Raw genomic sequence first — 12,324 nt, forward strand, 5'->3', positions numbered from 1 at the left:
TCTAGATCTTCAAGTTTAGAGATAAGAAACGTAAATTTATACAAAACAATACTATCATTTTTGATAGGAAATGAAGGGCATAGAAAATCAACATGCTTTGTAAGTTCAAAATATAATAATATGAAAAGGAAAAAACTATCAACCTCTATAAAGGGAACACGTTAGGGCTATAGTGTGGTTAATCATATATAGTAAGACACATGCATTCAAGACACATTATAAAAAGCAATCGATGATTACTTGTTTATTGGGATAAATTATGTGCTTAGTTATAGGTGTAATTAGTCCCTAAATATCTAATTATTTTTTCAACAAAAAAAAACTCTAGAGCTAGTCGCCACTAAACCTACAAGTGGACGGCATTCTCACCACAAACACAGTGCTTAATTTGTCTCTACGCCATTTTAATTAGTGAAGGAATAATAGATTAATTAATGACTTATAATACGGTTTACATTTGGAATTAAGGAGTTTCAAATTAAGAGTCAATTAAGCTAAAGGTAACTTGTCTTTAATTTCTAATAAGGGTTTTGCATCATTTTTTATAAAATTCATGATTATTCAACTTAATTAATTCTCTCCCACGAAATCTTGAGGGAAAAAAAAAAAAACCAACCTTGTACTCTTCTATATAATATATTAATATGTAATATATTAATATGTGTATATATAGTATAAAGGAAACATCAAAGTTGATCAATTATAGGCTTTACGTCTTAGTCAAAGAGGCATCTCGTTTGGCGCCTTTGAGACTAAATAACGAAAGGCACCTAACACGAGGTACTTTTAAACTAAACCAATATTTGGCACATGGTTTCAAGTAACATTAGCTTTTTTTTTTTCCCCCCTCGATAAAGAAAACTATACTTGAAAAAGAAAAAATTAATTCAAATTAATTCTTCAATATTGATCCATTCAAAAGAAAAAAAAAAATCCTTGAATCTTGTTTCGCAAGTGCATTACATATGTGCTTTTAACTAGGGAGGAATATTCTTCCTAATTTAATATTCTTTAACAAAGAAACTCTTCTATTGATTTGATTGGACACAACAGTAGAAAAGAAAAAGAAAGGCAAGTGAACTTTCGACGAAACTGTTTAAAAGGTTTACAAAAATAAATTTGTTAAATATATACACTTTTTTAAAGCTATATGTACTTAGGTCGATCCTGGCTAAGGGATTAATAGTTTGTGACTGAGGTTCCAAATTTGAAACCTAAGTTAAATTTATTTTTGAAAAAAAAAACGAAGCATTCTCTCAGAAAAGTATATATAGTTAAACTGAATAAGTTCAAAAAAAAGTAAAAATTAGACCAATTTTATATTTTTATGAAAATTTGATTGTTTCCGAAAATAAAAAAAATAGCGCTTGAATAGATAAAATAGAATAAGAAGAATAGTAGATAATTATAAATAAAAATAATAATATTACTCCTCTCATTATATTTAAATTTAAATTTTTAATTTTTATATTTATATTTTTAAATTTAAAATTTTAACTTTTAAATTTTAAAAGTCGAAGTAAATTAAAATTTAAGATCAAATTTAAATTTAAATATCAATATAAATTAATTTAAAATTTAAAATATCAATTAAAATTATATTTTAAATTAAATTTATATTTAAAATTATAAACTTATTTTAAGATTATAAATATATAAATTTAAAATTTAAGTTTTAATTTAAAACTAATCCTCTCTCTATATATATATGGAACAAGCTTAGAAACAAGGTGCTTCGAGCTTGTTCCACCTTGGAGTGGAAATAACAGTTCCCACTTTTTACGGGTTATTCCAAATAATCCATTAAAGAATGAGAATAACGTTAAGGGTGGAAACTGTTTAACCCATCTTTTCTTTTTTTTTCTTTTTTTTTCATACTACACTAGAGGGGGAATAAGGCTTTATTCCCCTTCTTATACCCTACCAAACCACCTGGGTTTTACAAAATAATCCATTAAAGAATGAGAATAATCCGTTAAGGGGTGGAAACTGTTTAACCCATCTTTTCTTTTTTTTTCTTTTTTTTTCATACTAGACTAGAGGGGGAATAAGGCTTTATTCCCCTTCTTATACCCTAACCAACCACCACCTAAAGTTTAACATAAGCGTACATATGTAAAGCAAGATAGGTATATATAATTAGTCTTTCTTTTTTTCCCGGTTCATGCAATGACCAAGCTCGCATAATTAAACACGTATAACAACGTGACAAAAGAGTATAGTGCCTCGTATACATATAAAGGTTAGCTAAAAAGCTACCAATTAATTAAGAGTCCTCGTGTAGAAGAAACATGTGTGCATGGGGAAAAAGTGTCACCAAAGCGGTCGTTTTCTTTTGTAATGTGTTGGGGATGTAAAAAAGAGAACCCTTATTTCGGGCGGTGGCTTGGTTATTATGTGTCTCCATGAGAGAGCACACTTTATGGTGAGAGAGAGAGAGCGAGAGAGAGAGAGTAGGATTAAAAAAGGTTTTAAAAAAAGTACTTAATTAGTATGGTCATGGTCAATGGGAAAAGAGTACTTTAGTTATTTTTTGCAATAAACAATAAAGACCTTGAAGCCTCCATTATTAACACTAGGTAAAACCTGTAAATATAAATATATATATATATATATATATAAAAAGTCGGATTTGGATAGAACTCTTTTTGTCTTAATATGTTTGCTTCAGATTTTAATCTACACTAACCAAAATTCAAGTCCAAATTCAAATCTTAACAATACTCTAGTTTAATCAAAATCAGTAAAAAAAAAAAGTAAAAATTCAAACAGTGCCCACAGAAGATCTAAATACATTGAACAAAACTTGAATACTTAAATTAGTAATGTAGCATATAATTATAAGTATTTTTTAAAAAAAAAAAATACCCATCAGGGTAAATATGTGTTGTACAGGTTTCAGCAACCATACATGCAAACCTACAAAACTAGCTTCCTCGGGGAACGTTCCTCACACCATCCCAAACCTTTCCTTTTCTTTTCTTTTCTTTTCTTTTCTTTTTTTTTAGTGGCACAAAAAAACACCACCAAATCTTATTTAAAAAAGCAGAGGAGGAGTCAGCAGCTGTTGGAAACTTGGAAAAAAGAATAAAGAAAAAAAAATAAGAAAGAAAAAAAAGGCTCGTCATGGGACGCACGAATCACGAGACGTGACCTTCCCGGGTTTCGACAAAACGGGCCGACGAATCCCGTGGGTGGGTGCTGCGGTGGTGTCGACGTTGCTCCCACGTGTGATTCCGCCCATCCCGGGTCCACCACCCCACAAACACACAAAAAAAAAGAAAAAGAAAAAAAAAAGGTGAAGAAGAAGCCCAGCACGTGCGCGGGCACGCCAGCTGGCACGTGGGCGTAGAAACAATGAGACGTAAATTATTGAATGGACCGAGGTGTATGTAACTTTTTTGCTTCTGAATCGTAGAACTCGCTTTTAACTTTAACAGTATAATAATACATAATATAATATTAAATTTATATATATATATATATATAAATTTGGCAGATACTTTTCGTTAAAGTGCGCAAGTGCAACCAATCAAAGCAGTGTAAATATGAATTTTGTAGAGTAGACGGAAGGTCTACAAAGGAAGGAATTCTATACTGTCACACTTGCACCACGTCATTAATAACAAATCAATCATATTTTTTATTTTCAAATAAAAATATAATAAAAATATTTTTTTATAATCATGATAGAACATATACTTCTAAAAAAAATATTTAATTAATTTCGTACGCCATATCACTAATATACCGGTTGCATTCTAGAATTTTTCCTACAGAGGGCGGTGCATGTAATAACTCCTCAACTCAGAGAGCTTTACGAAGGTGGGGCCCGTCCTACGTGGCTGTCCCGCCACGTGGGGCCAATAGGATCACGGTCTCTCGAGGTCCCAACCGACCAACCGCGCTCTCCTATTTATACATCCCCCAACACAACCTCCCTTCCCCATCCCTACACAACAACTTCTCTTCCCAGTACAAGGAAAAGTACCAACAACAACAACAACAACAACAACACACACACAAAATAGCCCTACAACTTTTAAGGTAGAATTAGAAGCTTTGAAGAGAAGAGAAATGACGAAGCAGCAGGGCAATTCCGCCCCTCATTACTCATATCCACCGCCTCGTCAGAGTAGTGGCACCGCCGCCGACTATGCAAACTACAAGAAGATTTTGGGCCAGCTCGAGCTCGGCTTGGCTTGTAACGGCCGAGTCAATTCTTGGCTCGAGTCGATGAAGGCGTCATCGCCGACGCAAATCAGGCCCTTCTTAGCTTCGTCTTTCGATCCCGACTACAACGATTGGATCGTGAGCATTCAGTACAACTTAATTGTGTGAACTTGCAAGAATTGTTCTGCGATATTGTGAATTTAGTTTTAATTGGTGATTGAATTTTGAAAAATGTACGTGATCAGGAGAAGCACCCTTCGGCGCTGAGCAGGTTCGAGGAGATCACGGCGATGTCGAGGGGGAAGAAGATCGTGATGTTTCTCGACTACGACGGAACGCTTTCGCCCATCGTCGACGACCCGGACTGCGCTTTCATGTCGGATGCAGTAATTTCACCATCTCATGTCCCCTAATTATTGTTCATTGTAGTTGATTTTCCCTTCTCTCTCTTTCTCTCGTCAATCCCTTTAATCTATATCTAAATTCAGATTTTTTTTCCTTTTTTTTCTTTTGGGTTGAAATTTAGATGAGAGAGGCAGTGAGAGATGTAGCAAAGCACTTCACAACTGCTATTGTTAGTGGGAGGTGCAGAGACAAGGTGCATTCCTTAATGATCAAAACCTTTTAGATTAAGCCGAATTTTAGCGCAATTTGATATTACTGTTTTATCTCAATTTCAAAGTTATATATATATATATAGGTGGGGAACTTTATATTTTCCCTTTCTATATATTGCTTCTCCTGTCAATTTTAAGTGAGGTAGCTTTTGTTTCCATTAATTAACTCTTTTGGTTGGTTGTTGTAACTGTGTCCTGTGGGTAGGTGTATAGCTTCGTACAACTGGGAGAATTGTACTACGCTGGTAGCCACGGGATGGACATCGGAGGGCCCACAGGAGGGCCCATGCACACCAACTCTAATGTGGGCTTTTCCTCTCTGTTTTTTTTTTTTTTTTTTTTGTTTTGGCACTTTAGTCCTTCAATATATATATATACTATGGCAAAATAAAGAAAAAGTCATTTTCATTAGTTACTTAGAACTTCTTACTCAAAACAAATACTCACTAACTGATGTATTTTTCTTACTCTAAATAAATGATTCAGGCAAAAGCAGTTCTCTTCCAACCTGCAAGTGAATTTTTGCCCATGATGGATGAGGTGAGATCTTATTCTACTAGAAGAGCTTTGAGCAAGTCTATTGATCTTAGATTATTTTTTATTTTTTCTTTTTTAATTTCCTAGGTAAATTGCTCAATTAGTGCTCGAATTATACTCTTTAAGTTTCACTTTAGCCTCTAATCGTTTGAAACGAACTAGTAGTATATCCTGAACTTGACACAAGGACCCCATCACTTGGTTCAATTCTCTTTGTCCCTAAACCTGTGGCAGAGTTTCACTTTAGTCACCAAATTTTACTGATATATGCAGCTGCTATATATCGCATGTCAATTTATTATCGCAGCCCACAACCGCTTTAGAGAGATATTAGCAAAGCCATGCATTGTGTCATCTACCATAATGTGCTATAACGTTTTTTGCTCTCTTTTTTCAAGGTTTATGAAGCACTGTCAGAGAAAATTGAATCAATCCCAGGTGCCAATGTGGAGAACAATAAGTTCTGCATATCGGTTCACTTCCGTCGTGTCGAGGAAAAGGTAAAGATCTAACGACGCAAATTAACATTCTTCATTGCCACAAAAGGAAGTTCCTCTAGAAACTTAACTAATTTTTCTGCGCTCGCTCTGTACCAGAAATGGCATGTCCTAATTGAGCATGTTAGATCAGTTGTCGGGGAATATCCGAAACTCCGGATTACGCAAGGAAGGAAGGTACAACATTTGCGCAGAGTTTTACTTATCGTAGAATTATGAAAAATCTAAACGACGTAACATATTTGCGAGTGAATCATTGCGCTGTGCATGATTTGTAGGTGTTGGAGATTCGCCCACCTATTAAATGGGACAAGGGAAAGGCCCTGGAATTTTTGTTAGAATCACTTGGTAAGCCTAAAACCTCATTACATCACTTTTTTGTTGTTGACCACAATAGTATTGTATCATGTTAATAGGAAAGCTAAAGTATCTCTTCATTATAATTCTCTCTCCCTAGGATTTGGGGACTCTAGTGATGTATTTCCAGTATATATTGGAGACGATCGAACTGATGAAGACGCTTTCAAGGTTTGTTATCTCTTCATAGAATGCTTTGATATAGATATATATCACTTGTGAAATCGATATAGTAATCTATGTTAAGCTTATATGCTTGCTTAACTATGTTTCTTAGGTTTTGCTTGAGAGAGGACAGGGTGTGGGAATCTTAGTTTCCAAATCTCCGAAGGACACCTGCGCCTCTTATTCTCTCCAAGAGCCTTCTGAGGTCAACTACCTTTTACATCCATTTCGCTCTACTCCGTAGTAATTGTTTGAATTAGCACCTGTTGATCTCATTCTATGGAATGTATAAATTTTGCAGGTCATGGATTTTTTGCATGGCCTAATAGAGTGGAAGTGCCACTCACTCAATGAAAATGAAGAGGTGTAAATGAGACTACATGTAGCCGACGATCGACATGAGAGGCCTGGATGATAGTCTAAGTGACATGATAATTGAATACCTTGTACCTTGCTTAGGAGAAAGAAATAAGATTAGAAAGATAGGTTGTTTTCTTTTATACAACGCTTTTTTTGCTGCTGCTTTTTTTTCGCAACCTTTATGCACCTGAGCCTGATAAGGGTTCATCTTTTTGTATCCTTCTTGGTAGGTCTGTAACTATTTTTATGCTCACACAAAGCGATAGGTTTCTAACACCTGTACAAGAAATTCAAGAATTAATTCCTCTCCTGTGCTGTGTACAATTACACATGGTTTTAATGTCAACAACTCTAATAAGATCACTGAGAAACAAATAATTCTTGACTACTGGGAAACAATTCATCCTCTGTTTATTTGACTTTGCTGATCAACAGCATTTTTATCAGGCTCTTATGAATATGAACTTGTATATGATCAAGAGCATCTTTTGTACATAATTGAACTATAAACACATATCGAACAATAATCAACACCATGCTCCTGTGTAAAGTCAATGCTCTATATTAATTAACTTCCTGACAGATAAAAGAGATGGTAACTGGAGCTGGGGTTTAACCTTACATGCTATTCACAACGTTCTTTCGATTACAGATTCAAAAACTTCAAATTAGAACTTAAAACTTCTAAGTCTTGAAATTTGATTTCTAATTTCTGTGACAGCAAATAACTTTAGACTTGTTTCGCTCGCCAAACATTCTGCTACGCACTGCTGCTACTGAAAGCAAAAGCAATCGCTGGACCAGAATAAGCCATTAATTATTCTGTTCCTAGAAACGGAACGGAGAAATCAATGGGCCGGGTTGGCCGAGCGGAGCCACACTGGCCCAATTTCCGCATTTGATATGTCAGAACCTGGCCCAGCTCAATGACTTAGCTGACCTGAACAAGGCCCGTTTGGACCCGTAAAAAAAGAGTAACACAATGTTGATCATAGGCAATGCACAAATTCTTCAAAAAGATAGAGATTCTGAACAAATAAATCAATCAATCGAGTGGTAACACTGCATCATTGGGAAAAAAATCATAGAGTTGTTCAAGGATGCATGGACCTCTCCTTAATTTGGATTTGCTGAAGATTAATTATTACCAGAAATTAAAAACAGCTCACCTCTATCTATCTTACAGTATTGACAAAGCAATACAAATAGTTCTTAAAATATATTCGTACAACCTTGTCTTAAAAAATCAACTTAATTAACATCCACAACCAAATAGATCAAAAGACCCAAGATAAAAAAAGAAAAAGCATAAAATGAGAAAAAGGTTTTTTTTTTTGGTTTGGTTCCATAATAAGTAATTAACCAATTATAATTTCTCACGTACGGAAATTGGTCTTGCACGCTTGCGAGGCTATTCTCACGTCCTTCACCAATCCATGCACCTTCACGTCGCACGTGACTCCCACGCTCATCCCCCCTATCTCAATCCCGCTAATTTTGGCCCTGACTTTGAATTCGACCGTTAACGTGAGAGACACCACCTCTTTGGACCCCTTCAATCCACGCTCAATCTCCTTCGGTGGCGCCGCATGTGAGCCCGATAGCACGAGCCTGAACCGTGTCGTGTTCTGCGCCCCCTGTTGGAATCCCGGTGTCGTCCCGCCAGCTACGTTCACCCCCCGGTGAGAGAGAGTGGCCTTACCGCCTCCCTCGTACACGATCCCCATCCTCGCGCTTGGGTTTGCAGCGTGCATGGCCACGTCGTACGCCGGCTTCTTCGGGTTCTCGACGAAGACCCGGTCCACAGTGAATTTTGGGGCACCGGGGTGAACCACGGCAAAGAACGCAATGGCGGAGATGGCGAATGTGACCGCAAGGACGAGCGCAGCGATGAGGAGCCACTTGAGGAAGGAGAAGCAGGGGCAGCGGCGGCGCCTGCGGCTGCTGAGCTGCTTGCGGTAGTGCTCAACGAGGTAGGCGTTCTCCGGCGGGGGGACGCGGTAGATTTGGTCCTTGGGCACTTGGACAATGTAGGTCTCGGTGGCGGCGGCGGCGGCAGCAATGGCAGGGTTCGGGTACGAATTCGGGTTCGGATTCGGGTCGGCTTTGGGATCCTGTTGGACGATGGTGGTGAAGGAGACGGTGCGAGAGGATGGGGAGAGGAGGGAGGAGGAGTGGGGCCCGGGCGGAGGAGAGGCCGGTGGGACCCGCTCCGCCATGGCGGAAGCAGGAGAGAGGAGGAGGGAAGGGGGATGAGAGAGAAAGGAGGAGGAGAGAGAGGTGGTGGAGTTTGCATGAGGGGAGACACGTCCGGGGTTGGAGGAGCGAGAGGGAGAGAGAGAGATGCAACCACACACGCGCACACGGAGTACACAGGTTGAATTGCATTGGCATTGGCTATTTTTTGATAGGAATCTGTTTGACTTGGTCAAGTTGCTGACCCTCGTCCACCGTGGACCGGTCTCACCATGGACTCATCCTCAAAAACACAACTTTAAATATTTTTAAATTATATTTAAAAATGTTGGACTACGGCCGTGTCTTCATGCTAAAAAGTAGGTAAATTGGACACTAATTCTCAGAGATAGAACTTCCTGAGTACGAAATTTTAAACGAGTTTATTCTAGTGCTAAAGAAATTCGAAGCTTCGACAACAAAAATTGCTGGATTTTTTTTTTTGCGATAAAGATAGCACGGTATTTACTTCATTTATTCAGTAAATGAATTTAACCATAGCAATTGAGACATCGGAGCCTCGAAAAAGTTAAAGATGACAGGAGAAAAAAGAAAAAAAAAAGAAGAAAAAAAGACGGTGAGATTACAATCGAAAATTAAATCCGTCACTTGTTCAGCAAAATTCGAGTCATTTCTTTCTCACAAAGTGTACTTGTCTAACGGCCGCTAAGGGACCAAAAAATTGTTTTTCAAAAATCACATTGTTTCTTTTCCGTCGAATCGTCCACCAACAAGCAGCAGCTAATGCCAGATTATGGATTGTTGGATTTTGATAGTAACTTTGCAAACATCTTATAAATCGAACAATGTTATGGATAGGCATGACAATAGCTTGAGCATTCCAGCTACAATGTTAGTGAAGATAAATAACTCAAAAATGGTAAATATATTTGTTCCAGTGATGGGTAAGGGTTGGACCGGGCCGATGCTGGGCTTGTTACCTGGTCCGATCCAAATTAGGAGCCCGAATGGGCTCGACCCAGTTGGCTTTGTAAGCAATTATAAAGGTGAAATGAGTGATGACAATGACCGATCCTACATTTTCTGTAGCCTACATTTTCTGTGGGGAAAAAAGAAGAAAAAAAAAGAGAGTGCTTCGCATATTCCGCTGCAATTTAGGTTGTTGTTCGTGAATCAGCTCATGTTTAGTTTGAAATGAGCTCGAGATTGAATTGCTTGTTTAGTAAATGAGCCAAACACGAGCTGGGATCAAATCGCTCATATTCGGCTCGATAACATCTTGAATACATATATTTTAGATTTATATATAAATAAATAATTATATATATAATATAAATTTTTATTATTTGATTTTTAGTCCAATCTAAATGTAATGTCCAACTAAATTATAAGATAGTTCATTTACATATAAAATTTCAACATTAGATCAAAATATAATAGGAAGATTTTATAAATTTATTTCATATATATATACTAATACTTTTAAATTCTTTTTCATAAGCCGGCCGCTCGTTAATAAACGAGCCAAATTTTTTGGCTCAATATTTTAACGAGACAGCTTGTGTTCGGATCGTTTATGAAACGAGCCGAGCATGAGCTAGCTGACTCCAGCTCGCTTGTACATGTTTGAATCGTTGACAACCCTAATTGGATTAGGGGCTTGTAATGCGTATAAACGTTTATGCCGATTCGACAAGATGATAAAACTATTCTCTTATTTTAATCTATTTTTATATTTTTAATTATTATTTATTTATTATGAAGGTTGAAGTAACTCGCAGTAAAAGAGAATTTCATCAAGAAATCAATAAATAAAATGCCGTAGACAGAAGAGAACTCAGAGCATGACATGGTAAACAAATGGGAGCTCACTTTTACGTACGTGACGAATAAAATGTACGCATGATTCTTGGTTTTCCGCATAATTCACTAGTAAATAAAAGTGAAGTGACCACTGGTTGCAAATACATGATTCACAGTCTACGGTCAAATTTTATTAGGACATGGTCTGTAGTCAAACCGGCCCGCATAAAAAATTTTAGCAATCTATATATTGTATATATTTTTCTAAAATTTCGGAGTTGAACTTGTAATTTCAAAAAAAGTAAACAGCATTAGTATTTATTCAATATGAAAATTATGAGTTCATTCAAATTCTCACTCGTAATTATATGAAAATTAGTCTTTCAACTTGAGTAGAATAGGTGATAAAATTAAATTTATAAAACTCACAAATTTTTCACTCTCATTTTCAAACCAACTCTTAAATTTGATGCAAATTCAAATAAAGTGCACACAAACAAACTAAAGATAAAAATATTGGATTATTCACTTTATTTATTTTGGAGTTTAAAAACTCGCCTATTTTTAATGCTAGCGACTAATTATTATTTTGAAATAATAAATGATTAAAATTAAGAGTTTAAATTACTAGTTTATTAAAATGTCCTTTACTTGAGCTAGACTCATATGAGAGCCAAATAGACTAGACACACACACACACACGCACACACGCACACACGCACACGCACAAAAAAAAAAAAAAAAAAAAAAAAAAAAAAAAAAACCCAAACAGGTACCCAAGCATCAGCATTACGTCGGCTGCCACTAGGAAACCCATCTACGTGGACCACTGCTAGCATTCCACGTACATGCATCATGTGGGCCCACGTGGGGAAACCATCCCATGGACCTGGTCCACTACGTCACTCATCGACTAGCGATTTACGTACCTTTCATGCTTTCTATACTTTTGATTCTCATAAACAAATAATCCAATCCCAAAATTAAAATTATATTTAAAATGAATGCTTAGTTTTGCACATCCCTTCGCCTAGAAATTATTCACACACGTGCTTTTAATGTAGACTATTTAAACAGCACTTTCGTTCCCTTTGATTATCACCATCTAATAAATTTTAATTATTTTGGCCTTTACAAATTATTATTATTATTATTATTATGGGAGGGAGAAAAATTGGATGGATAAAGTCCATGCGTGGACCAGGTCCTGGGAAAATAATTTTTGAATAGTGAAGTTTCAAATTCAAGGTGCGTTCACGTTGGATTAATGGCGACAAAAGCTACCCTATTGACTAGTCAAACCTGGGAATAGTTAACATGATGGGTACGTAAATGGACCACAGTTTAGAGGAGAGTTAGGTAACCTCTTGATTGGGAGATGAATGAATGAATGGTCCAATCAAATGAACCCAACGCCATTTTTTTTGGTACAATATAATAGGAGGACGAGTGAGAAGGTACCGAGCAAATCATTGCTTGGAACTGGTCCACCAGTACCACCACGCATCCCGTGAACTTCACAAGTTAATTGTTTATATATATATATATATATATATATATATATATATAGAGAGAGAGAGAGAGAGAGAGAGAGAGAGAGCATGGTTGCTGTGCTCTCA

At 36.6% G+C, this 12,324-nt stretch overlaps 2 protein-coding genes across 2 annotated transcripts; one reads left to right on the plus strand and one right to left on the minus strand.

Moving 5' to 3' along the window:
• LOC109721045 (probable trehalose-phosphate phosphatase 6) lies at positions 3,966 to 7,015 on the plus strand. The gene is made up of 11 exons (XM_020248460.1): positions 3,966 to 4,311; positions 4,419 to 4,559; positions 4,700 to 4,771; positions 4,996 to 5,094; positions 5,277 to 5,330; positions 5,726 to 5,827; positions 5,924 to 6,001; positions 6,103 to 6,172; positions 6,282 to 6,352; positions 6,459 to 6,551; positions 6,648 to 7,015. Exons 1-11 carry the CDS (start codon positions 4,078 to 4,080, stop codon positions 6,714 to 6,716), a joined length of 1,083 nt encoding a protein of 360 aa, XP_020104049.1. The 5' UTR covers positions 3,966 to 4,077; the 3' UTR covers positions 6,717 to 7,015.
• Positions 8,046 to 9,007, minus strand: LOC109721734 (NDR1/HIN1-like protein 13). The gene has a single exon (XM_020249497.1). It carries the CDS (start codon positions 8,923 to 8,925, stop codon positions 8,083 to 8,085), a length of 843 nt encoding a protein of 280 aa, XP_020105086.1. The 5' UTR covers positions 8,926 to 9,007; the 3' UTR covers positions 8,046 to 8,082.

Source organism: Ananas comosus, linkage group 15, assembly GCF_001540865.1.
Source record: "Ananas comosus cultivar F153 linkage group 15, ASM154086v1, whole genome shotgun sequence".
NCBI classification, from domain to species: domain Eukaryota; kingdom Viridiplantae; phylum Streptophyta; class Magnoliopsida; order Poales; family Bromeliaceae; genus Ananas; species Ananas comosus.